Below are 24,598 nucleotides of genomic sequence, written 5' to 3'. Positions count from 1 at the left end.
GGACATCTCGCAGGCAAGCCTGCGGGACGTCCGTGGTGTTTGGTGGCTCCGAGCTAATGCTTGTGATGGAGCCTGAGCAACAAGCCCGGGACTGCCCAAACGGGATGCCTTCCATCTGGAATGTTCTCAGGCCAGGGTGCCGAACCAGGGGGTCGTCCAGTCCCACGCCTCTGTCCCACGCCACTGTCGGCTTGATTTTCATGCATGGATCCGACGCTGCCCTCTGGTTTACGGCCATTACTGGGTCCCGCACTGTGCTCCGGACTATGGGCACGCCTCTGCTCCCCGCGGCTGTCTGCCTGATGCTCCCGCCTTCGCCCCACGTCACCGTTGCTCCTATGGTAAGGCCCAGGCCCCCTGTCGCTGGGTGTGTGAGGGGCCGGCCTGTTCCCCGCATCGTTGCGGTGCCAGTGGTACCGCCTGTATGTGTCTGTGGGCTGGGCGCCAGAGGTCCCTTGGGCACTGGTGTCTCTTGCGCCGCCGGCGCTATCCCTCCGCCCACGACACATCTCCTTCTGCTCAGGTGCATTCCTTCTTGGTGCTTCACCGGACTGCATCGCCGTCCTCGCACACCAAGGAGGCCTGCTGCTCGCCTTGCTCTTCTAGTCTTCCTCCTGCCGCACAAGCTGGCAGTCAGAGGGCCTAGATGCTCAGCGAGTGCTGGGCCAGCTGCAGGGGGCCTGTTTTATAGGGCCGCAGCAAAGGCGGGGCACTGGTGGCCACTGTGACCTCAGCAAGCCTCTGCGATGGAGTGGCCCACGCGTGGCCAAAGGCGGCTGTGTTGGGAGCGGCCTGGAAGATGCCCTCACGTGGACAAGGAGGAGGGTTGGGGGGCTGAGGGCCCCTTATCTGGGGCTGGCTCCCCCGGGCCATTTGGCTTGCCAGAGAGAAAGGCTGCCCCTCGGCCACAGGGACTGCCCTGCACCTCCCATCCTGTGCCCTGGGTTTATTTTTAACACTGCTTTTTAGGCAATTTCATTCTATTCTTTATGGAAAAGACCAGAAGCAAGGTGCATCTTCAGCCCTAATTCCCATGTGTGCCTTGTGCTCCGAGTGAAGAATTTCTTCCCCACATCACATCTCATCTAAATCTCCCCTCCATTTGTTCACAGCCATTATTCCTGGTTCCATGGCTACACTCCCTGAGAGTCCCTCTCCAGCTTTCTTCTAGGCCACTTTTATGGGTAAGGTTAGGTGGCCAAAATGCAGGACCTAGCAAATTGCAGCCTCATCTACCTTGTTCCACATGTTCCACATGATGTTTTCCAGCTCAGGCTCTAGCCTCTCACCAGTGTAACACAGAATCATGAAGGCTGGAAAAGACCTTCAAGATCATCTGGTCCAACCATCACCCTGCTACCAATGTCACCCTCTAAACCATGTCCCTATGCACAATACTGCTCTTCAGCAGAACCATTCGAGTCAGATGTGTGGAGAGGCAGAGCAACCTGGTGGGTACACCACTGGCTCTGGTGCCAGAGCCCAGGCATTCAGGGGTTCTTCTTCATCCCAGTCTTGGGAGCAGCATCTTTTCTTTTTTTACAGTGCACTTGAAAAAGTTGTTGGAAATGACAAGCTGTAAGAACTTTTCTTGCAAACCCTCTTCCATAGGGGTCTCCATGACCAGTGGGTACTGCTTAAGCCTTGTCTTGGCTTTGCTCAAAAGCAAGAGGCTTTGTTTAGAAATAAGAGCCAAATGCTGCATTTCTGCTCTAAAACGCGAGTAGTGGCACCCGAATTTTCTCACTGGCTCTGACCTTGGGATCCCGTTAAGTTCCTTGTCTGAGTGTTAAAGTCTCCAGAGCAGCTCTGTTCAGATAACCCATCGTCCAGAGAGCGAGCGTGGCCGAGGAGCTGGCTGAATAACCTCAGAGCTGGGTGTTTCCGGGGGTGTTTGGTCGTGGTGTGGTTTATTGACCAGACCAATCCCTATCCTTCTTCATCTCATCACGTATTTCCTTTGAGGGCTAAGCCATTACAGCTGTTACCAGATTTGACGTGCTGATTAAAACAAACTTATTTTAAATGTACAGTACATTGAAAAAAAGTCCACCTCTGCTGCTTGGATCTGTCACAAACACGTGTCTCTCTTGTCTAAACCTCTTTTCTAAGTGCTGCTTATAAAATACTCTGAGAACACAGAAAACAACGGTATTTAATTAAACAGTGGGTTTTTTTAAGTTTAGTGGAAGTTCTTGTCTACTAAGAAGTCAAAGCTGATGTATGTAGGCAGCTGCAAAATGAAATGTGTCAGAAGCAAGTTATTTGCCCAGCTGTTGCTGTTGTGGGGATATTAAGGCATGGATAGGTTTTGGGGCAGTGGAATTGCAAAGGGAGCCAGATGTGTCACATCTCTTCCTGCGTGTGTCCACAGCCCTCCTTAGCTTTGACTTTTCAGGGAATCATCTGTGCTCTTTCCTTTAGATCATCACATCTTAAGGCTTAAAGTTAAAAGAACCCGATGGGTTTTTCCTTTCATTTAGAAGTAAAAACAAGCAAGAAATGCTGCACATGAAATATGGATGTGCTGCTGCTTCTGCAGTGTGCCATGAGGAGATAATAGCCTAGCAAATCTAATTTTCTCAGCACCTACAGTAAATTAGCAACTGCCCGGTCACGGAGTATGTATTCCTGGAGTATTTAGGTCTACACGCAGGTGGTAAATCAGTGTGATTGCTGTTTAATTACGTGCGATTAATGAACTTGTGCTGTAGCCTCAGCCACTGCTCTAAGAGTCCTGTGGCTGGAGGAGGAAAGCCTGGGGAGGTTTCGGGCTGCTCTCTTCTTTCAGGAGCCCACCAGCTCTGGAAAGTCTCAGGGCAAGGTCTGGTTGATGCTGACACCGTGTAAAGCAGGGGGGAGAAAGCCCAGCTGGGAAAAAGCCTCAGTGTGGGTGCTCCAGCAGCATCAGCCACACGAAAGGCGTTTTACTGGGGTCCTAATGAAGCTGCAAATTAACCTGCAGCGATACACCTGGGTTTTGCAGCAGGAATCTGTGCTCCCATGCTTAAATTGTCTGTGCTCCCCATACGCACTCTCACCTAGCCTGGGCATCTGTTGTGGTTTAGCCCGGCTGGCAGCCAAACACCACACAGCCGTTCGCTCACCCTCCCCCCTCCCTCTCCGGGATGGGGGAGAGAAACGGGAAAGTGAAGTCTGTGAGTTGAGATAAAGACAGTTTATTAAGACAGGGAAAAGAATAACAATAATAATAATAATAGTATTAATAGTAATAATGTGTACGAAATAAGTGATGCACAATGCAATTGCTCACCACCCGTTGACCAATGCCCAGCCTATCCCCGAGCAGCCGGCCACCCCTCCACCCAGGCTAGCCACCCCTATATATTGTTCAGCATGACGTCAGATGGTATGGAATACCCCTTTGGCCAGTTTGGGTCAGCTGTCCTGGGTCTGTCCCCTCCCAGCTCCTGCTGCATCCCTAGCCTGCTCGCTAGCAGGACAGAGAGAGGCTGAAAAGTCCTTGGCTTGGTGTAAGCACTGCTCTACAACAATTAAAACATCAGCATGTTATCAGCGCTCTTCTCATTCTAATCCAAAACGTAGCACCCTGCCAGCTACTAGGAGGAAAATTAACTCTGTCCTAACTGAAACCAGGACAGCATCTCACCTACAAATTGAATAGGCAATAAATGGGCTGCATCCCTTCCTAAAGTCAAGTTCTTGTAGGGTTGCTTAGTGAAAAGCAACCAATTGCTCATCTTATTAGGAGGAGGAAATAAAAAAGGGTAGTTTGTGTCAAATAAATTGCTGCTAACCTAATGTAGCAAACTGATTATTAGGATTTTAGAAGTGCTGTTTAAAATGAAACAGGAAAAAATGGATGGCACCGAGCAGCTAGAGCTGGGCAACTCATCTTCTGTGATGAATTAAGCTAGTGTCTTCTAAAGAGGATGGTAAAAGTGTATTTTAACGACCCGTAAAACAACACCCAGATTATTCATTAGTCCGTCTTTGATTTTTATTGGCACCACAACAGTTGTCATTGTCTTAGCATCATTTAGAAAACTTGCCCGGGCTTCCAGCTGGCAGCAGGCTGGGAGACGAATTCATCGCTTATTCCCCCGTTGAGGCGAGGGTGGGAATTGCACTTTTTTGCACAGGGTGCAAGCTGGTCTTGGTAGAGCTACAGCCCAGCCTTTGCTTTAGCCTCACAAGTCAGGACCATCGCTGAAACGAGCTGGCGAGGCTGTGGGAGAGGTTGCTTTGAATGCCTTGCTGTAGGGGCACTTCAGCAACAGGAGGAAATGCAGCATTCAGGTAAATTGAGATAAACCATCAGCCTGTTATTTTGGCCAAATGATTAATCTCAGAGAGAAACCTGCAGTTTGCCATCTGCCTGGCTCTGGCCTGTTTGTGCAGCACGTAGACAAGCCTTGCTCGTGAGCTCTCCGTGAGGCATTGCTCACGGTGTGCTTCTGGGCACTGGAGGGAAAACCAGAGCTGCTGTCTGCTAAACTTGCATAAAATACTCGGATGGCTCCTTAAAGGAACTAGTGTAAGACTGTAACACCTGAAATTTTAAAAGAAAGATATCTTTCAAGGTATAAAACTAGTATTTAATGGCATCAAATCCTGGAGGCTTCCCTGCATACAGATCGATGCAGCCAGCACAAAATCCAAACTGGGAAAAGGTTTTGTGAGGTGTTTCCCCAGACAGCACCTGTTTCGTTTTCCAAAACGGTAAAGAAATGGCACTCGTAGTTCACTTTGATTTTATTTACCTGGTCTGCGACGCCCTGTAGTCAGAAGGACGTGCATTGGAGGAAAGCGGCGTCAGGGCTTGGTCCAGCACCTCTAAGGAAGATTTCTGTGAAATTCAGCGTTGCCATCTGAGGAAATACAGACTGCTGCTGCTGGCTGAAGTGATTGGCCTGGGCTAGGAGATGGCCTACAGCACTTAACCTCTATCCTTCCCAAGGTCTAGGTGTGCCAAAGCACCTCTGCAACCTCGAGCTGGCAGGTGGAAGGTCTTGCTGGGGAAAAACTCAGCTGAGAAACAAGTGTAGATAAGCTGTGAATACCCGTGCAATGTTGAGACACTTCTATTTGGGTCTGTGTGATGCTATTACAAAGCAAAACGGGTTTCTCCCTAGCTTTTTTTCACCCAGCCCCCTGAGGGTTTGGTTTTTTTCCCTTTATGCAGCAAAATCTGCTGTGTAACCCTGCCAGCCTGATAGCTCCACAGATTGCTCTTTTCTAGAGCCATGCCTACAGCTCCTGCCTGTTGCTCTGCTGAGGAGCTCAGCCGAGAGGCTGGGGGAGACGGGATGTGAAACAATTTCACAGCTCTGGATCTTGCAGCAAGGTCAGCCCTGTCTGCTTGCTGCAGAGCCTGCTGACGGGAGGTACCACACGAGCTCTTCCTGCAGCATTGGAGCTGGGTGGCACCGAGTCTGTGCTGGACCTGGGTTGCTTAAATGGAAAAGCTGCTCTTGTTTGTTATTATTTTATTAATACTATTATTCCCAGCCTGTTGTAGTAGTTTTTCAGAGTCTCATTACTGCAGCACCATCAGCAGGACCTGCCTCAATCAAACCACCAGGAGAGGTTAAGAAGCTTCCTACCCGGTGCTTGCTGTCACGCTGACACTTCTGAGTTCGTAACCAAAGAGGGGGATAAAAAGCTTCACCTAAGGGTTTTGAACATTGATCTCGAACCCAAAGCGTGTTGGTGCTTGCCAACAGCCCCTCCACACCCCAGTTTGCTGCAGTAGGGAGGGGAAGGCTCCGAGGAGCCTGGTGCTGGATGGGATGGGGACAGAGCTGGGGGGTTTGGCTTGCGCTCACCGCCTGCCCTTGCTCTCTTGCAGTGACCATGCAGCAAGTGGCCAGGACGGTGGCGAAGGTGGAGCTCTCCGACCACGTGTGCGACGTGGTGTTCGCGCTCTTCGACTGCGATGGTGAGTGAACAGCCTCCCGTGGCACTCTCGGCCCTGAGAGTTGAGGAGGAGAAATACAGGGAAAGGGCATCAGCCACGGAAGCTGCCCAGTGCTGGTGGCTGGCTGAGTTACACACGAGCACAGAAAAGTGCCCATCTCGAGTCCTGCCCCGTGGCTGCTGTCCCCTTGGCTTCAGCCCCACCTGCTGCCTTGTGCCTTTGCTGCATCTATTTTATTTTATTTTATTTTATTCTGTGGCGTTTTCTGATCAGGTGATCAGACTGGAGCTCAGAGTGAATCCAAGGATATCCCAATGTTCCCAATTTGCATCCACATGTGGCGTCTGATAAATATTTTGATAGCAAAGCTTTGGGGGGGGGGGGGAACTGGTTGTGGTTGCCTGACAAATCCGCCATCAGGAAGGTGCTGGGTGGAAAAGCAGGCGCAGAGCTCGGGGCTTTCTGTCGCTGTTTATAGGCATGCATCAAAAGCCCACAGAGCTGGGGGGAGTTCTGCTCCCCTCCTGGTATTTCAGTGGAGTTTCCCTGCCCCGATTTGCATTTGGATGCAATGCAGGAAAAAAAAAATTGAAATGGAGAAACTCATTCATTAAATATAACCTCCCTTTGATCTGGGAAGCTGCCGGCACTGGGGGGGTTGTTTCTTGGGGGCTGCTGCCCCTCAGATTTCTTCCATGCCCAGTTTCTTTCAAGTGCATGCCCTGGGCATCGGCTTTGCGGTGGGTTTTCTGTCCCCAGGAGCCGGTGCCCTGCTGTCGGGCCCTGTTCCTGCAGGGCTGGGGTTTAAACACTGCTGTGAGCTGCTGTGTGTGACCAGCTCTTGTGGGACCCCAAGGTGAGGGGGACTTCGAGCTCTACGGGAGGGTTTGGGGTGGGCTGCTGCCGCCCTGTGAAGTACATGGCGCTGGCTTAGGGGTGGGCTGCTGCCCTGTGAGGTGTGTTGTGGAGCGTTTGGGGTGCGTGGCTGCGTTTGTGGGCACCTGTAACGTGTTCCTCCGTCCCCTTCCCCGCAGGGAACGGCGAGCTGAGCAACAAGGAGTTCGTGGCCATCATGAAGCAGCGCCTGATGCGGGGCCTGGAGAAGCCCAAGGACATGGGCTTCACCCGCCTCATGCGCGCCATGTGGAAGTGCGCCCAGGAGACGGCCTGGGACTTCACCCTGCCCCGGCCCTAGCGGGGCTGGGCCGGGCCTCCCTTGTCCCCTTAATTCCCCTAATGAGCTCGGATTTAACTAACGTGCTGGAGCTGCGTGCTTTTTGGGGGGGGCGCCGTGGTGGCGTTACGGCAGTGCGCGCGTACTCGGGGCAATACGGGGGGGGGGCGTGGCCTAGAGAGGGGGCGTGGTTTGGCCGCGGGCGTGGTCTCGTCACGATGGGCGTGGTCTGTTGCGAAGGGGCGTGGCCTGCCGGTGACGCCATCAGGCGGCGCCGCCCGCCGGGCCCGGGCGCCAGGGAGGGGAACCGGGAGGAGGCGGAGCGCTGCGTCGGCATCGCGCTGGCGGCCGCCAAGGCCGGGCAGCCCGAGCGGGCCCGGCGGCTCCTGCTGAAGGCGCAGCGCCTCTACCCCTCGCCCCGCGCCCGCGGTGAGGCGCGGCCGGCGGCCCGGGGGGGCGACGGCACGGGGAGCGGGGGGGGAGGCCTGCGCGGGGAGTGCGCATGCGCGGTGTCTGGGGAGCGCGGGGGGTGCTGGGAAAGCGAGTCCGGGGGTGGGGGGCGAAAAGGGGGGGGGGGGGTCGTTAACTTCCTCCGAGTTTCGTTAATTTTCCCTCAATTTTTCCTAATTTTCCCTCAAATTCTCTAATTTTCCCCGCGTTTCTTTTCATTTTCCCTGAATTTCTCTAATTTTCCCCGAATTTCTTTTAATTTTCAACGGGTCTCTTTTAATTTTGCCTGAAATTCTTTTAATTTTCCCTGGGTGTCTTCGATTTTCTTGGAATGGCTTTAATTTTCACCGAAATCATTTTAACTTCCCCTGGATTTCTTTTAATTTTTGCTGAATTTCTTTAATTTTCCCCAGTTTTTTTAAGTTCTCTCCGAGATTATTTATTTTTTCCCAAATTTATCTGATTTCCCTGAATTTATTTTAATTCCCCCCCAAAAAATCTTTAATTCACCCCCAAATCTTTAATTTTCTCCCGCCAAAATTACTTATTTTCCCCCAAATTCTTTTGTTTTTCCCCGAATTTCTTAATTCTCGCCCCCCTCCCGTTCCAGCCCTCCTGGAGGAGCTCGACAAGGAGCAGCAGGCGGCGGGCGCCCGGCCCGACCCCGACCCCAGCCCCGGGGCGCCGCCGAGCCCCCAGGGGAGGCCGGGGAGCGGCGGGGAGGCGGCCGGGGAGGCGCCGCGGGGCTACACGCGGGACCAGGCGGATGCCGTCAGGAGGTGCGTGCGCTGCGGGGGCCTCAGGGACAGCCTCGTCCCCCTGTGCTGCTGCCTGCAGTCACGCCGAGAGCCCAACCAAGTAGAAACCCCCCCGCAGGACCCCTCGCTCTGCTGGGAGAGATGCTCAGGACGCTCCTAAAGCTCCTGCTGGCAACTCCCAGGACACATTTATCCATCACCCCTCTTCCCAGCACCCTTCCAGCTGCTCTCCGTCCAGCTCTACCCCTTGTAAACGCTGGCAGTCACAGGACCGAAGCGTAGGCACGCTCGCTTTCTAACCGTAGTGTAAGGCGCTGGGTACGGTCCAAGTTGCGCAAGGACCGCCCTGGCTGATTGGCTTCCGGGTGGATTAATTGCGCCACCCGTTTGTCCACAAATCCAGCACGCTCTACTCTGTCTCCTCCAAGTCCTGTGAGAAGGAGGCATTGTAGCAGAGGGCACGCTGTGTGAGCTGGGCTGCTCGCAGGCCTGGGCAGTGCCTGCTGCTCCCTCTCCAGCTCAGCCCATGTTAGTTTTTAAGTCTGAATTAACTGGGACTGAGGAGGTGTGGGGGAACACCAAAAAAACAGCAGTCCTCTGGATCCTGGTCTGCCATTTGTTATCCCTGCACCCCCAGATCCATCACGCTCGTGTTTTGGAGGTTGTTTGCCGGTTGTGTTCTTCTGCCTGTGATAGCACTGCCCGGGGAGAGGCCCTTCCACCTTTCCTGGCCTGAGTCATTCCGTAGGAGTGTTTGTGTGCCAGCAGCGCAGGCACGCTGCGGGTGAGCACGTGAGAAAAGTGGGTCACCTCTGAGGAATTAGAGATGAGTAAAGCAGAGTTCACTGAGCAGCATTGGTCGAAACCGCGCCGCGTGTGACGTTGCGGAGTCGACACATCCGAGGCAAAGCAGTTCTCATGGCCGGAACTCACTGCCCGCGTCTTTTCTCCTGGCAGGGTAAAGCAGTGCAAAGATTACTACGAAATTCTGGGAGTCAACAGAGAAGCTTCTGACGAGGACTTGAAAAAGGCTTACCGGAAACTCGCGCTGAAGTTTCACCCGGATAAGAACCACGCGCCAGGGGCTACGGAGGCCTTTAAAGGTAACGTGCGTTCCCACCCTCGTGACTTACCCACAACCATCAGGTGATGCTGCTGAGCTGGGCTAGCAAGGACTCCCTAAAAACAACCTCATGATTCAGGCAGAGTGAAATAAAGCTCTTGTCAGCAGAGTTGTCTCTCTGAGCTGGTTGTGTCATGGCCAAAGTGTGCCGGGAGCCTGAAACAGCCCCCAGGGTCGGTTTCGCGGCAGGTGCTTGGTTCTCCCCTCCTAGGGACAGCCCCGGCAGAAACGCGGTGAGCTGTGCAGCACCAGAGGCAGTTGTCGTGTTTGCAGCCCCTTTGTCTTACAAACACGTCTCCCAGAGAGCTCCCACATACCGAGAGCACAGCGGGGCTGCTGTAACTGAATCCCTCAGGAGGAATATTGCTGGACGGGCTCCGTGGCAGGGAACTCATCTGCAGAAGTGGTGTTCAGGCTCTCCTGCTTGTGGAGCATTTCAGGCAGACCATAAACCTTCAGGTTTCTCGCTCTGCCTGACCGTCAGGAAGGGCTGTGCATGGAATTCCTGGATAGAAATGCCAGGGGAACATTTCCAGGGTGAAACTACACCAGCTGTACAACCGAGCCCCGTCAGAACTCAAAAAGGTCAGCAGGAGCTTCATTTCTGCCACGGGGAGCCCGATCCGCAGGGCCTCTGCGTGTGCAGCAGGGATGTTTCCTGGGCAATCAGGCAGCTTAAAACCGGAGTCGTTTTCCAGAAGAAATGCTGTTGCTTGGAACGTACAGAATTCGGCTTAAGCATCTGTGTCCATCTGGGAGTAGTTCTACCCTTCTGAGGTTGTAGGGAAGGTGGCTAATTCTCTAGCACTCATGATTTTTTTCATTTCCTTTATTTCTCATCTTCCATATCACATCAGAAGTCTCAGCAGGAGGCGTTTGGAAGCCCGCTTAGCTGAGCTTTTGACTCGTGGTTGTGAGCAGTTGTGTAATTGCCTGTGGGCCAGGAAAATCCCCTTTGCTAGAATAAATGCAGTAGAGTCACACGAGAACTGCGTTCAGCTGTGTGAGGGAAAATAAAGGAGCAGGCTGGTGATCGTGGCACTGTGCTCCCCTGGGCTGGCTCTGGAATTGCTCCGCTCACGAGTAAAATGAGGCCTCTTCTGACGGTAATCCCCAAAAACAGCCCCGCAGGCACCTCCCTAGGTGCCCGTACCCAAATCGAAGGCTTTTCACCTGGGTGGCACCTGCCTGTGGGATTTTGAGCAGCACTGTGGGTACAGTGGAGCTGGAGCAGCACGGCACGTTCCTCTGCAGGCTGGGGATGTTTGATTGTTATCACGGAGATAAGCACAGAACTTCTTGTGCCCGTTTCACAGCGTTGAGCCATTTAAATACCACGGTCTGATTCTGGCCATCTCGGCAGGGAGATGCCCGAGACTTTTGCTGGAGCAGGGAGCAAGGCTGGCCTGCCACGAGTGCGGTGAGGGGTGAGCTCCGAGTGGACAAATTTCAGCAGTAAAAGTCTTATGTAAGGTTTGTTCGAGCCTTTTAAGGCTCAAATCCATGACTGATAAGCGTCTTGCTGTTGGCAGATAGCGAGCTGACCCTCAGCTACTCTTTTTTAGTGCAGGGGCCAGGTTAAGCAGGGAGCATCTGCAGCCATCTGCCTGCGTCGCCTGTGCCGTGAGCCGCCGGCCGATAGTTTATCCGTCAGTCCTCGCCAAGTGGCGAAAGGCAGGTTTCCTCACCTCTAATCTTGAACAACGATGTTTGCCGAAGGCTTTGACAAGAGTTACGTGCCAGAAGTCGTGCGTTAAGCAAGGTGCCCTTTATCCTCCAGCCTCGTCTCGTTGGATCTCCCGGCCTTCAGCAGAGCCGCCGGTTTGCAGGCCTCGCCAAAGTCCAGCTGCTCCCTTCCAGAGGGTGAAGGGGGAAACGTGCACCGCTCTGAGGGCTTGAGTTAATTTTTTCTAACGTTGGTGTGTTAGCTCAAGTCTTGACATTCGTCTTCCCAGTGACAGCTGATAAAACGTGAGGTCTTGTCCTGGGACCTTGTCCCAGGCCGCGGTTGCAGGTGGCTGCAGTTGTGTTGAACCACGTTTGCATCGCTGCCTTTGGCTGACGCTGGGGAAAGAGCTGAACCTAGCTACTTGGAGCTAAAATCCTGACTGGGAATGAGGTGTTTCTATGTAGCTTGGTCAGCAGAAGGCTAGACGATGAACAAGATCCTAAATTGCCCCATTTTCATTGCTTAATCACATGGTGTGAAAGGACAGGCTCGTGTGCTGGAGCCAGTCCTTGTGGTCTAGCTTCCTTCCCGGCTTGTAGCAACGTTAGCTGTGTGTGCAGTAATTATAACCGAGGCTTAGAACGAGCATATTGACATTACATCCTTCACTCTCCAAATCTCTAGTCCAAGAAGAAACCAAACACCTCGGTCTCACTGCGGGAAAATTTTGAATCTTAGAGTTAATCTCCTGCAAAGGGCACGTGTCCCCCCCTTTCCTGCTGCTTCTGCTCCTGCCTTTAACACACCAGTCAGCCCCAGTCCTGTGAACTTCTTCACTTCCTTGCGACACGGGGAGGAGAAGGGATGTGCTCTGCAGTCACGTACGGAGGCTCTCGGGTGGGTTGGTGCCGAGGGGAAGTGGTAAACTGGGATGTGCAGGGACAGGAGCCCAGAAACAGGCGGGTGGCCGGCGGGCTGTCTGGTTGGAAGGCCCTGCATGTGCTGAGGCTGCAGAGAGGTAGCTGGGAAACCGGGGGGATTCAGTTCCACAGGCATTGTTAACAGCCCTTGTAATTAAGCACCTTCGTTCTGGAACCTGGAAGTTCTGAAATTCACAGGTCGCTGACACAGCTTTTAGCCAACATCTCCTCACCAGCTTTTACTTGGGATCTTAAAGTCTCTTTCAGTGATGTACCCTGTACTTAAATTCTTTGTAGTTCTGGTTTTAGGCTATGACATCGAGTGCACTTAATGCTACTTTCGAATAAAATCCATCAACTGAAATCGTACTTTCCTCTACAGTTGCTTATGGCTGAATGGTTTGGGATTAGCTGTTCAAAAGAAATAACAGATTTAATGAAATGAAATGCGTAGCAGCTCTACTGCCAGTATTTGCGTAGCAATGTGTAGTTTCATTCACCTGAGAGGGTTTCTCTAGGAACACGCACAGAACCCATACCAGCCGTATCACAGCTTCGTTATTTGAGTTAATTTAAGGCTGAGTCTCTTGGTGTGGTTTCCTTCTGCCAGCGTTTGCCAAAGCAGCGTGCCAGGTACAAGAGCTGTGCTGTCAAAGACGTGGCTGCTTGAGAATCTCATTTGGGTGCTGAGGAAGGCGAGCCGTGCCCGTTCGCAGGGCTCAGCGCGTTATCTTGAGAAGAAAGAAGCTAATTGCTTCCTTATTGTCGATATTTCAGCCATTGGCAACGCGTACGCGGTGTTGAGCAACCCGGAGAAGAGGAAGCAATATGACCAGTACGGGGACGAGAAGCTCAACCCTGCTCGGCACGGACACAGTCACTCAGACTTCCACCGCGGGTTTGAGGCGGACATCTCCCCCGAGGACCTCTTCAACATGTTCTTTGGTGGTGGATTTCCTTCCAGTAAGCACGTTAAACCTTGATCTCCTGAGAGGGACCCCGTCCTTTTGACAGTCACAGTGCAGCAGGGATTTATTGGGCAGGGCGAGGATTGGTTGGAGAGCGGTGTTCCTCTCCACAGCCGAGTTTGATGAGAGCTCTCCCTCACAAATGACCCAAACACCTAGGGTTTTCTAAATCGTTCAGATGGGAACTTGGAGAACTTGGGATCCAGCAGGTAATTCCAGCAGAGATGAACTTCTTCCCCAGTTCAGCAATCTGTCTGCATGCTGGAAATGTTAACTATTACTAGGTTGGATTGAACGTTAGAACAAAAATGATGCACAGGCTTCTTGTGACCTTCTGCAGCATTCCTGTTCTGCCTGCCAGAAAGGTAGGGCTACTCCAGTAAAAACTGCGAGTTGCTATTTTTGCTCGGTCCCACAAGAATTCAGGAGCAGTTTTGCAGCTGGTCTCCCTCTTCAGCTGTAGTTTTGACATTTAAAACGAGGAAAAGCTGCTTCTAAGGTGGAAAAACTAACAAAATGATTTGTTTTTCTTTTTCCAATTGGTATTAATCAAAAAATAAACTCCTTTGTACGAATGCTTCCGTCAGTCTCCTGGAGAGTGCCCTAGCTGCTGCAGCCACCTCTGGTGAGCTGTTTGGGATCCCTCCATGACAGCCTGCAGTAGCGGACGCTTTCTTGTCCTGCATTTTAGTACACAGCCAACTTTTAGAGTTGCATTTTTATCGGTGATGCTGGCATGGAATGTAGCCATCTTTTGTGGTTCCTTCCTAGCCAACCAGCACTGTCTTACGTGCGCTGACCTCTTTGTATCATTCTCCTTTTGCTCGCAGGTAACGTCCACGTGTACAGCAACGGCCGGATGCGATACACCTACCACCAGAGGCAGGACAGGCGAGAGCATCAGGGAGATGTAAGTGGAGAGCACGCAGGGGGCCGGGAGCCTGAATGTTTTTTCCAGTACACAGATCGCCAGCGAGCTGGCGGGGCTGCTTTGTGCAACAGCCCTGCTCGTTGTCACCTCCCGGTACAGAAAGCTGGAGTCGTGGGAAGTAAGCTGCCTGCAGAATTTTCACTCTGTAATTTACTGCTGGTGGCTCTCCCAGGACTTTCAGAGCTCTCTTCCAGCAGGGAAAACACTGGTGTGTTCTTGAATCTGTGCCACCTCGAAATGAGATGACACCAGTAACACGTACTTGTTTTTAGCAGAGAATAAGCATTTCCTCTCTCATTTCATTCTCTAATTTTAAAAGGCAGATCCAGCTTTCGGATAATACGGATACACGTGGCTCCTCCCAACACGTACCCGTTCTCCCTTTTATCTCCCTATGCGAGATGGGGTGTTTCTAGTCTGTGATGTGTAATTAACCAAGGAAAAAACCGTATAGCCTGAGCTATTTTGGGGTTTTCCATCACAGAATCTGCGTATGTCTCCAAGCCCTCTGACTTGGAGAAATGAGAATGTGGGACTTAACATAACCCTGCTCTTTTAATAGCCAGTAAAATACTTTAAAAGGAAAAGAAAGAAAGAAAAACTGAGAACTTCCTGAGTAGTTCTTCTCAAGGTTAAAGGAGGAAGCGCACTCTGCCAGAAGCGGAGGGAGCTCAGAGGTGAGGCGGAGGGGGAATTTCTTTCATCTGACCCCGAGGAGGGGAGAGCGCTTTCACAAAACCAGTTCTGCTCACCAGCACGAGCAGGATGGGAGCCTCACGGGGCACACAGTCAAACGAAGGCAAACAAAGTACAGGCGTGAGGCTTTTGAAATTTGCTCACCAGGTTCCCCCTGCCCGTCCCCTGCAGTCAAACCTGGAGACGTTTGGACCTCCAGAGTCATGCTGTCCTTTCTGGAGGAGAGCTGTGGGCGGCCAGACTTCTCCCAGTTACTTTGGGGAGCCTCCTGAGCCCGCTGCCTATGTTGGGCAGGGGAATTAAGGCTGTGTTAGGGCTGGGAAGGAGGGAGGGGGGGGGGGGGGAGAGCGACGCTCTGGGGTCTGCCTACAACGCTCCACTGTGCGTTTCTGTTCCTGCAGGGTGGCCTCGGGCTGTTTGTCCAGCTGATGCCTATCCTCATCCTGATCATCGTGTCTGCTCTCAGCCAGATGATGGTCTCCAGCCCTCCCTACAGCCTGAGCCAGAGGCCGTTAGTACCCCTTACTCTGAGCCTTTTGAAGCGGGGTGGGTTCTGGAGGGCTGGCTGACGTTGTTGGGGTAGGGAGCTGGGCGCTCTGCTTTTCCCATCAGTTCTTTGCTTTATCTCCTCCTGCTCTTGCTCCCAGGTGTCTCACACGTCAGAGAAGGCCACCTTGTTTTCAGGCAGGTCTTGGGATGGAAGGGTCTGTTGGAGGGTGCTCACTGGCCTGACGGACTGGGGCTCTGACGGGGAACTTCTGTAGCCTGCAGCTAGATGGGAAAGGGACGAAGTAAATGCCTTTGAGAAGCTGTAGCCCAGCAGGGCTGTTTGGGTACACTGAGATCCATGTGCAGTGGGCTGAGATGTAGAATTAAATTGGGGTACGAAAAACGAAATTCGGATCTGTTCGTCCTAAAAGCCTCGGCTGGGTTTACGTCTAGTACAGAGCAGTAGAAGAGGGGGGGAATAAAAGACACTCCCAGAGAAATCCCTTGGTTTTGAGCTCTGATCTTGCCATGGAATATCTAGGGCCAGACGTTTACTGTGCACAAGCAGTGCGGTTTCGTTCCAGACCCTGTGGAAATGCCCTGCTCTGCTCACTGCTGACAAATGAAACGAGTTTTTGTTCTTGGTCACCCTGTGGTGCCAGCAAGGAACAGAGTGACTTCTGGCTGCGTGCATCGCTCCTGCCAGAACCCTAACGTTCACTCAGTGCAAGTTTCCTATGTGCAGGTAGAAGGCCAGCAGAGGGTGGCTTTGGTTATGGCCCGTGGGCCCTGCTGGGTTTCACTGACGGCGGTGTTTGCTGGTGATTATGTTAAATGCTCTAAAACCCAGCTCGGCTTTCGGGTTCAAGGTAAGGACTCTGGCGTTAGCACTTAGAGCCAAAAGAGAGCAAATTGGAGCGAGGCGCAGCTAAGGGTCGTTCTGAGAGGCTAAGGAGTATTGGGATGTCACTTCTGTGGCTGAGGGCGATGAAACTAAGCCCGTGTGTGTCTCTGCTTGTTCGTTTTACAGTGGTGAGGAGGTGCTCTGTGGGGCAAGAACGCGCTCAGCGCAGGGCAGCTCTGAGGCAGGCAGGGATTTGCTCCCAGTCTTCTCAGCTGGAACATCACCCCCGAGCCTCGCTGTGCTCAGGCAGCAGCAAGCCAACCGATTTCCCACTTTGGGTTTGGACAAGAGAAGCAAACGAACTGCCCTGGCCTCTCAGTCGTGTTTTCTGGGTGAGGCGGAAGGAGCTGGAGCAGCAGCGTGCTGTGCCGGCAGGCGGTGCTGTGCTCTCACTCAGGCAAAGGAAAAAATGCTGAGCTCAGCTGTTCCTTGGCAGGAAACGAGCTCGCTGCATCGAACCCAGCGTGCCGCAGGCAAGCTGCTGAACCTGGTGAGGTTTCAATGGCACGGGGAGGTTTTAGTGCCCCTTGTTTATAGGAAGCTATTGCTGAGAATGGCAGAGTTGTAAAGAAACACTTGTCACTCGGTTCCCTTTGTAAACCTCTTCCAAAAATAAAGCTTTTGTTGACAGACCCGCCTAGGTCAGTGCCACCCTGCTCAGAAATGCCTCATCGAATCTGCATGACCGAATTGCACGTCTGCCTCCAGGTAGCAGGTTTCTGGTTTCTTCTCTGTTTTCAGTATGCTCCAGCAGCATGCTGAAGCTCTGTGAGCTCAGAAAGCTTCTCCTCTGAGGGCTCATTTTGTAGCTTCCTTAGTTCGTCTTTACACAGAAGAAGAATACAGACTTGTGGAGGCCTCAGGGCTCTGTCCTGACAGGTAAAGCAGCGAGCTGAGCTGCCAGCAAGCACTGCCTTGGTCTTGAAAAGTGGCGAGAGAGCTTTGGGTGCTGTTTGGTCTGTGGGGTTACCCACCATTTGTCCCAGAGTGCTGGACCCTGATGGAGCGTGCAGGAGTGTTTGACTCGCTCCTGTGCACCCTGCTCGCAGGCTGAAGGGCGAGCCGGATGAGTTGATGTTTATACCTGGCTTAGGAGTCAGGCTTGTGTTTGATGCAGCAGCCAGCTGGTATTTATTATGGGAGACTTTGGGCATGTCTCCAGTTGGAGCCTTTCCCGATGAATCCAGTGTTTGGGCACAGGTCCTGTGTTGCGGCTTGCAAACACGCCCCGGTGAGTGTCTCTAGGTTTGCCGGAGCGCTGGGGAGAAAATAAGAACGCGGTTTTGTCTGAAATGCAAATCTGAGGGGGTAGGGTTAGGGTAAAGAGAGGTTTCCTTCCAGAAAGTGCTTGCTGTACTCGTCGGTGCAGGCTCGAGCGTGGAGTGGGATCTAATTTCGTTCCTACAGCAGCATGTGGTGAGCTGGGGGCAGCTGACACTGCTGGGGGTGGCAGATATCCCCAGGGGAGAGCGCAGGGTCCCAGGTCTGGCCGAGGGGCAGCTGGGATCGCTGCCTGCCCTCTGCTCTGCCCTGATGCCTGCTCGCACCCCGAGCTGTGGAACCAGCCGTGGGGCTCCCTGCCGGCTTGTCCCTCCCTGTGCTGCTGCTTCATTTCCACCAGAAAGGTTTCTCCTCTCCTGAGCTCCAAGGCGGTGGGCGCATGGGGGTGATGCATGTGGTTCACGGCATGCCGTGCGTTATGAGGAGCCGCGAGGCTTTGGCCGTGCCCTTCAGGTGTCTGATGCTGTTCTGACTTCTCTCCTGAGCCAGGTCCGTGGGTCACATACACAGGAGAGTGACAGAGCACCTGAAAGTCGTCTACTACGTGTCTGAGAACTTCGCCGAGGAGTACGCAGGCACCAACCTGAAGAACGTGGAGAGGAGCGTGGAGGACGACTACATTGCCAACCTCCGAAATAACTGCTGGAAGGAGAAGCAGCAGAGTGAGTAGCGTGGGCTCAGGGGCAGAGAGGGTTGTCTGCTGCAGAAAAAAACAACTGAGCTACACTGAAGTTATATTTTAACACCGTGTAGGCACATTTCGCAGCCTGCCGAGCCATGAGCTTCTGCGTTTCTCCTTCCCCGTGCTCGGTGGGACTTGGCCTGGTGAGGGGTCTCCTTACCCGCCGTGCTCCTAACGCCGCGCTTCTCCCTTTGCAGAGGAAGGCTTGTTGTACCGGGCACGCTACTTCGGGGACTCGGAGCTGTACCAGCGAGCGCAGAAGATGGGCACCCCCAGCTGTAGCAGACTGTCAGACGTACAGGCCTCTCTGCACGGATAGTCGCTGCCGGCCCGCTCGGCGGAGCTCTAAGTACGAGCTGGTGACGCTCCCTGGGACGGCAGAGCACGGCGCAGTAGTGCTTTTAATACTTAAATCTCTGAGGCACAAGTCTTCGTGAGTCTCCTCTGGATGCGCGCACGTAGCGGGGGGAAGCACCCCCCTCTGTCAAGCCTGCACTCCTGACCTGGGAGATTAATTCTGTTTAGTTTGCATGTCAGCACCCCGGCTCTCTCCAAGCTCGCTGTTTTTGCTGGCGTTGGTTCTCTAGGAACAAAGCAAAGCCCCGGGCGTGCTGGCGACTCGGCCGAGCTCCTGTCAACTGCGTGCCTGACGCAGCGGCCGTGCGCGCCTCAGCTGGCTGAAGTTTTTTTTCCTTATCTCGCTACGCCTTTCCCAGCCGCGGCAGCCAGCCGCAGCCTTTAAATGAACCCTTTTTGTTGCTTTATTGTCTGTTTTATTGAAAAAGTCGTTACCCGTGGCACTAAAGAAGTGTGGTGACCGGGAATGGACCCGTAGAAAACAGATGTTCCTTGCCCCCCTCTGCCTTCCCCTGACGAGGAGAGCAAAGCAGAGGGTTGGAGTTCACGGCAGGTTGTAGAAGCAGCTTTGTGTGTTCACAGGGAAACAAAAGGGGCCGAGCCGGAGCCTGGAGGACGGGTGGGTCGGAGAGCTGGGGTTAGGGCGAGCCGGATAGCGCAGGTGAAGGCGGGAGTGCTGGGTCACGGGGGAGCTGATGAAAGCCAGGAACACTTGGGCAGAGGCTGGAGTCCTTTTTGTGCCCGATTATCTGGGCTGATTTCACCTACCAGATGCTCTGAGGGTGGCCCCATCTAGCCACAAAACCTTTTGAAAGCAGAGTTTCTGTACAAAAGAAATTGAAGGTGAAGCCCACACCAAGTTTTAGTTGTATGGACACTACTGAGCCTTACAAGGACTTCTTGGGGGCGCTGGACATCCAGCTACCTGACTTCCAGACACGAGTAAAGAGGTTTAGCAGTGGAGCTGTTCTTTGTTTTCACCCTCCTTGCCTCACGGAGCGTGGCTAAAAGCTTGAAGGCCCTCAAAGCAAATCCTCGGGGTCGCGTTTGGCCCTTTTTGCCTGCACCCCGTTTTTGGAACCACTCTTCTCTCGCTTCTCCCACTCCTGTTTTCATAACCGCGCCTCCTCTTTCACGCCAGCCCGGTGTTACCTACCTGCCTTCCTTCGAGAGGAGGAATTCGGCACTGCTGCGTGCCCGCGGTCTGAGCAGAGCCTCCCGAAACGCGGGGCCGGGCGGGGAGCGGCAGGGTGGCGGCGCGCCGTGCTGCTCTCCGGGACTCACACCCTTACCGCTTTCGTTCCCAGACTGGAAATGCCTGAAGACTCTTGGTGAAGTGCACTGAGCCGAGGTGACGGACTTTGTATTTAAGGAATCAAACCTGATATTAAAATGGAATCGGAGAATTAGCAACGCACAACTGCCCTCTTTCTTCTCTCTGCCCATCTTCGCCGTTACGATGTCTCAGGCAGCAATTAGGACAGGAAACACAGCTGCCCGTCCTCCTCCTCCCCTTCCGGCACCACTAGCCTGGTTGCTCCTAGGGTACCACAACCATCAGAACAAGCGCGTGGCGTGCAAGGTGAGAGACCCAACCACAAAGCCATGAAGCAAAAGGAGACCCTCGTGACTGCGCTGGAGAGAGAAATCGGACAATTTGGTGATAAAACTTTAAACAAAAAGAAGTATAATCTATTTAGAATTAATTTATAGCTGTATATATGTTGTACTTTTAAACTATGCAGGGGTTGGATGATTAAATTATTTTGTTCTCTGCCCAGCTTGGCGAACGGGGAAGCGGGCAGCGTCTCTTCCCGGGGTATCTCACTCTGCCTGGCACACGGAGCTGAAGATCACTTTGCGGTTACTGCACTTTGCTTTCTCGAGGACAGCGGCGCTCTGTGGCTGGGGATGTTGATGCCTGCCTTCTGGGCTGTAATAAAAGCATTTGCAAATCTGCAGGGGGCGAAAAGCAATTAATGAAACTGCCCAGATTTGCAATTTGGGTTTGCAGCGTTGGCAGAAGCTTCCGCAGGTCAACGGAGCGCTGGAGCCGCATTCAGCGAAGGAAAGGATTGTCCTGGATGGTTTTAGTTCATCAGTTGTTCGGTTTATGTCTGTGTGTAACCTTTTTTTTTTTTTTTCAGTCTGCTTTTAATTTAGCCTCGTAATCAGTGTGCAGCTTTCAGTCTGTAAACAGGGCTTTCCACGGGCTGTGTCCCTTTGTTAATTATTTTGTCCCGCACCCGGCATCCCTTGCCCAGCAGCGCTCCTGTTTGCAACGTGGCCGTGGCGCGCTATCGCCTGCGTTTCTTCGGGGAGTCCTGTGAAGTGCTGCTGTCTGTACCAAACGGAGCTTTGCATCGCATCTGCTGAAGGAAGTGTTGCTGGGGGGACATCAGTGGCTGCACCCAGTCCCCTCAGACCCGCTCGGTGCTGCCGCAAGCCCCGGCTTTGCCGGCTTGGTCAGGCAGGACCTGGATGAGAGCGCTCAGGGCTGTGAGCCGTCTGAGAAGCGAATGAGCGGAGTTAGGTCAGCGGGATAAACTGGATCCTTTTTCGTCCCCTGCGGTTAATTTTCGCCTAAAGGCTTTGCCTGTGAGAGCCATCCCCCAGCACCCCAGGGGAGCTGATCAAAAGAGCAGCAGTGGGTGCGAGGGCTGGGAGATCAAGCGGTGAGTTGGGCTCCTTTCTTGAGCAATAGCAGTCTGTGTGCTCTGTCTTTGGCTATTTGTTTTGCAAAGCATCAGCCCTCCCTTTAACTGTAAGCCTTATTCCACAGCTACCACAACATGGACTTGATTTTAAAAGTTGTCTTTTTCCTCCTTTTTTTTTTTATGGTACTTCCACCTTTGGAAGGCGTGGGGTGGAAGCACGGCGTTTTGAAATAGCTCTTAATCGAGGCGCAGCCACACAGAGCTCATGGGGTGGGGGGATTAAAAGAAGAATCACGTTTGCAAGAGGTGCTGAATGTCTTGCGAAACGGCATTCCTCACCCAGAGCCTGCCCACCGAAACCTTTGGATTTTTCGAGTAGATTTCCATGGTTAATATGAGTGGGAAAGCATAGATCCTAACGGATGCTCCTGGAAGCTGCATTTCTTGATTTAGAGTTAATTATCAAATTGTACATCTATAAATAAATGTTTATATCGTGAAAGGCTACGGCTGTGCTGGTGTCGTGCAGATCCCTGGGCAGCAGTGGAAGTGGCTTGGTAGGAAATGAGGATGGAGCAGAGGTGCTGTCCCCAGGAGAAGGGGAGCAGTGGCGTCCACCAAACTGCTCAGAAAACAGGTAACTCCCTGGTTATTTAGTGTATTGGGTTTTTTTGACTACACCAAGGCAGAACCACCAGCCCCAGCACTTGAGGAGCACTGGGAGCTTCATGTGAGAAGGAGGGAGTGTGAAGATGCTGGGAAGAAGATGGAGAGAAGGGAGAGGTTACTGAGGAGTATGGAAAGAGAGGGGAAAGCCAAAACACGGCCGCGGCCCTGACCCTGGCAGGAAGGGCAGCCTCGCAGCTCTTTTGCCTCCCGAGGCTGGCCTGGGTTGTATTTTTATTTCCATAATTGTGCTTGGGAAGAGACTTGAGTCAACAGTTGCCTGGGCTCGCAGGAGCCTCCCCGAGCTGGCACCCATTCATCCCCCGTGTGCGGACTGCAGCGAGCAAAAGAAGGAAAAGCTCACTGGGGCTGACCAGAAAATGGCATTTTTCACCCCAGCCCTGTGCTTTCAGCTGCCCCTTTTCCTCCATCTGAGCCTGAGCTGTTTTTTGGGGGATGCATCATTTTCCTCCTAGCATTATGCTCTTCCTCCAGGCTTCTGCAATGGGGAAAGCAGTCTTTTAGGCTTCTAAAATATTGGGAAAAGCAGATGCAAGCCCAAAAATCTTGGCCCAAGCCCCTGCACTGAGGCACATGGAAAAAAAAAAAAAAAAAAAACCAGCATCACCCTGAATCCTCCTGGAGGAACAAACTGATGATATTTAGACTGGGATTATTGCTAATGGCTGCTAGCAGATTGCTAACAGCCCATTCTGTGTAAGCAATTAAATTAATAACTTAACATCCCAATTTGTAGCCTCTCCCGGGTCGGTTGGAAGCCAGACCTGGCCGCCAGCCGCTGTGCACGCACTGCTCTCCCTCCCAAATTTCGGCTCCTGCAGCTGAAGGGGTCAGCCCCAGCACCCTGCTGCGAATGGGGAGCTGGGAGATCAAATGGGGGGAGGCAAATTTCATGCTTTCCTCCCTATTTTCAGCACCCCAGTGAGCAATTTGGCCCCTTAAGGACATTCCATTGAAAAGGCCCTGCTTTGGGTCTCTTTTCCCCAGTTCCCCAGCAGTGACCCAGCCAAAGTTCCCCCCTTCCGCCCAGCCCCACGCTCCCAAGGGCCGGGATTTCCTCTCGTTCCTTTTCCCCCTCCTTTGAAGCCGGGCTGCGAGGCTTTGATTTCCCCTCGCCGAGTTCCTGGCAGTGGCAGTGACTCAGTGCAAACAAACCCCGAGCCGCCGGACCCCTTGGTTCTGCCAGCGGGTGCCTCCGCGCCCTTAATGAGCTGCCGCTAACGAACCTGTGTTCTTGCCACCAGGAAGGGTGGCAGCTCCACAGCACGGCAGTTTTGGGGGATTTTGCTGTGGTTTGGGCCCTGCCCAGGCTGGAGGAGCAAGAGATACTCCAGGTTTTGGTGTGCTCAGTGGCTTTTGTGTGGGCAATTTGGGCTGCCCATTAGTTCCTTCCCCACTTCGTTAGCCTGATTGGGAAGGCAAGCTTTTAATTGGGGTGGCTCCCCCAGGGAGGGAGGCAGCAGGGGATGGCCAGCAGCACCCTGAGAGCATCCTCCTCCAGCAGGTAGGGAGTGAATGGGGCCCCGCTTCTGACACCATAATTTATTTTTTTTTTTTTAAGGTGAAATCAAGGTGTCTGTGGGTATTCCTGTATTTAACTCCTGGCTTCATGGCTGCCCATGCCCTAGAACAATCCCAATTTTATTTATTTAAATAAATTCAGAGGTCTCCATCACTGAAGTGCCGCCTGGGTGCTGCAGAGGGGAGCCTGGTTTTGGCCGGCACCACAACCAGCCCCGCCGTGTCCTCGCGGGCCCCCAAACGCCCCTCTGCCTGCCCTGTCCCCATGGGGCAGCTAAATAAAGCCTCGCCGGGGCCTTCTGGCAACTTCCAGCTGCCCCAGGGACCTTGCTGCCCATCCGCCCCCCTCCCCGGGGATCACAGAAAGGGCATTTCGCTATAAATAGGAGCCACGGCTCAGCTACCGGGGCTGGATCTGTGCCTGGGATGTTTGGGGTGGCCGCGGGGCGTTTGGGGGACCCGGCGCAGATGGGTTTGGTTTTGTCAGGCTTTTTATTGAGTGTTCTGTGCAGCCCTGGGTCATTCCTTGTAATAGCAGCTCTGAAAAGTGACACCGAGTCCCCTGCGTGCGGCCAGGGGACGAGCTGGGGCTGGCACCGCGTGGGGTGAGCCCCTGGCGTGCTCAGGAGAGGGCGGTGTAAAAATACGTGTAAAAAGCTAAAAATAGCTCTGAGCCACGCCGTGCCTCAGCAGCCAGGATGACGGTGACACCGCTGCCGGGGGAGCGACGTGCCTGCTCTGTCCCGTGACACCGGTGCGAAGAACTGCCAGTTCTGCAGCACGCCTCGGCTGCTCCGTCTGGTTTTGGGGTTTGTGAGCTGGAGCACCTGCGTGAGGGATTTTTGGACCGTGCCACGGCCCGCCTGACCCCAAAAACGGGGCTGCCCTTGCATGGGGCTGGGGAGGAATGATCCCAGCTCATCAGTCCTTAGAAGCACCCAAATTTTGGGACCCGGAGGGGACAGATGCCCTCGCACAACCTGGCTTTTGGAGGTGAGCTGCTCCCGGTGGCATCCCCGCGGCGTGCGTAGCCTCGGCTCCCGGTGCTTGGGGCCATCCCCTTCAGAAGCAGTGAGAATCTCCAGCAGTCAGCATCTGGTTGAAGAGGAAGGGAAAAAAAAACCAAACAACCCTGAGCCAGAACCGACTCGCACTCAGCGGGAAGCGTGTAATTTTGTCTTTCAGCCTGGGTTTGGCCTCTGCACCTCACGCCTGACCCAGCGTGCCTGCTTTAATTACACTGCAGTGAAAGCCTCTTTTCTGAGTCGTTATAATTGCGGGCTGGCGTAATTGCACTCAGCAGTGTGGATGTGAGGAGGCTCAGGAGTGTTTTGAGGGAAGCACTGCCTGTGCAGACCAGGGCGGATTTGACAACCCCCCCCCCCCCGACCTCCTCCCCTCACCCTTTCACCACACCCCTTTTACCAGA

At 53.3% G+C, this 24,598-nt stretch overlaps 2 protein-coding genes across 13 annotated transcripts in view; both read left to right on the top strand.

The window, feature by feature from the left end:
• The window catches only part of MICU1 (mitochondrial calcium uptake 1), a 97,540-nt gene extending 90,385 nt beyond the window's left edge, over positions 1 to 7,155 (top strand). For all 11 annotated transcript variants that reach the window (XM_040564622.1, XM_040564619.1, XM_040564621.1 and 8 more), the window contains 2 exons: positions 5,834 to 5,923; positions 6,937 to 7,155. In XM_040564622.1, the coding sequence (XP_040420556.1) occupies positions 5,834 to 5,923; positions 6,937 to 7,097 (251 nt within the window). In that variant the 3' untranslated portion in view covers positions 7,098 to 7,155. The remainder of the gene's footprint in view (positions 1 to 5,833; positions 5,924 to 6,936) is intronic.
• On the top strand, positions 7,139 to 21,466 carry DNAJB12 (DnaJ heat shock protein family (Hsp40) member B12). Of its 2 annotated transcripts, XM_040564632.1 has the most exons (9): positions 7,139 to 7,505; positions 8,137 to 8,305; positions 9,242 to 9,387; positions 12,774 to 12,959; positions 13,795 to 13,874; positions 14,993 to 15,102; positions 17,755 to 17,927; positions 18,145 to 18,296; positions 19,612 to 21,466. In XM_040564632.1, the coding sequence occupies exons 1-8, from the start codon at positions 7,139 to 7,141 to the stop codon at positions 18,264 to 18,266; spliced, it is 1,353 nt and encodes a 450-aa protein (XP_040420566.1). In that variant the 3' UTR covers positions 18,267 to 18,296; positions 19,612 to 21,466. The 2 variants fall into 2 exon arrangements, with proteins under 2 accessions (XP_040420566.1, XP_040420565.1); XM_040564631.1 differs by having other exon boundaries at positions 18,145 to 21,466.
• Positions 21,467 to 24,598: the final 3,132 nt, after the last annotated feature.

Source organism: Cygnus olor, chromosome 7 (assembly GCF_009769625.2).
Source record: "Cygnus olor isolate bCygOlo1 chromosome 7, bCygOlo1.pri.v2, whole genome shotgun sequence".
Classification (NCBI taxonomy): Eukaryota; Metazoa; Chordata; class Aves; order Anseriformes; family Anatidae; genus Cygnus; species Cygnus olor.
The sequence above is the reverse complement of the archived record's forward strand: the minus strand, read 5'-3'. Positions and strand labels throughout refer to the sequence as shown.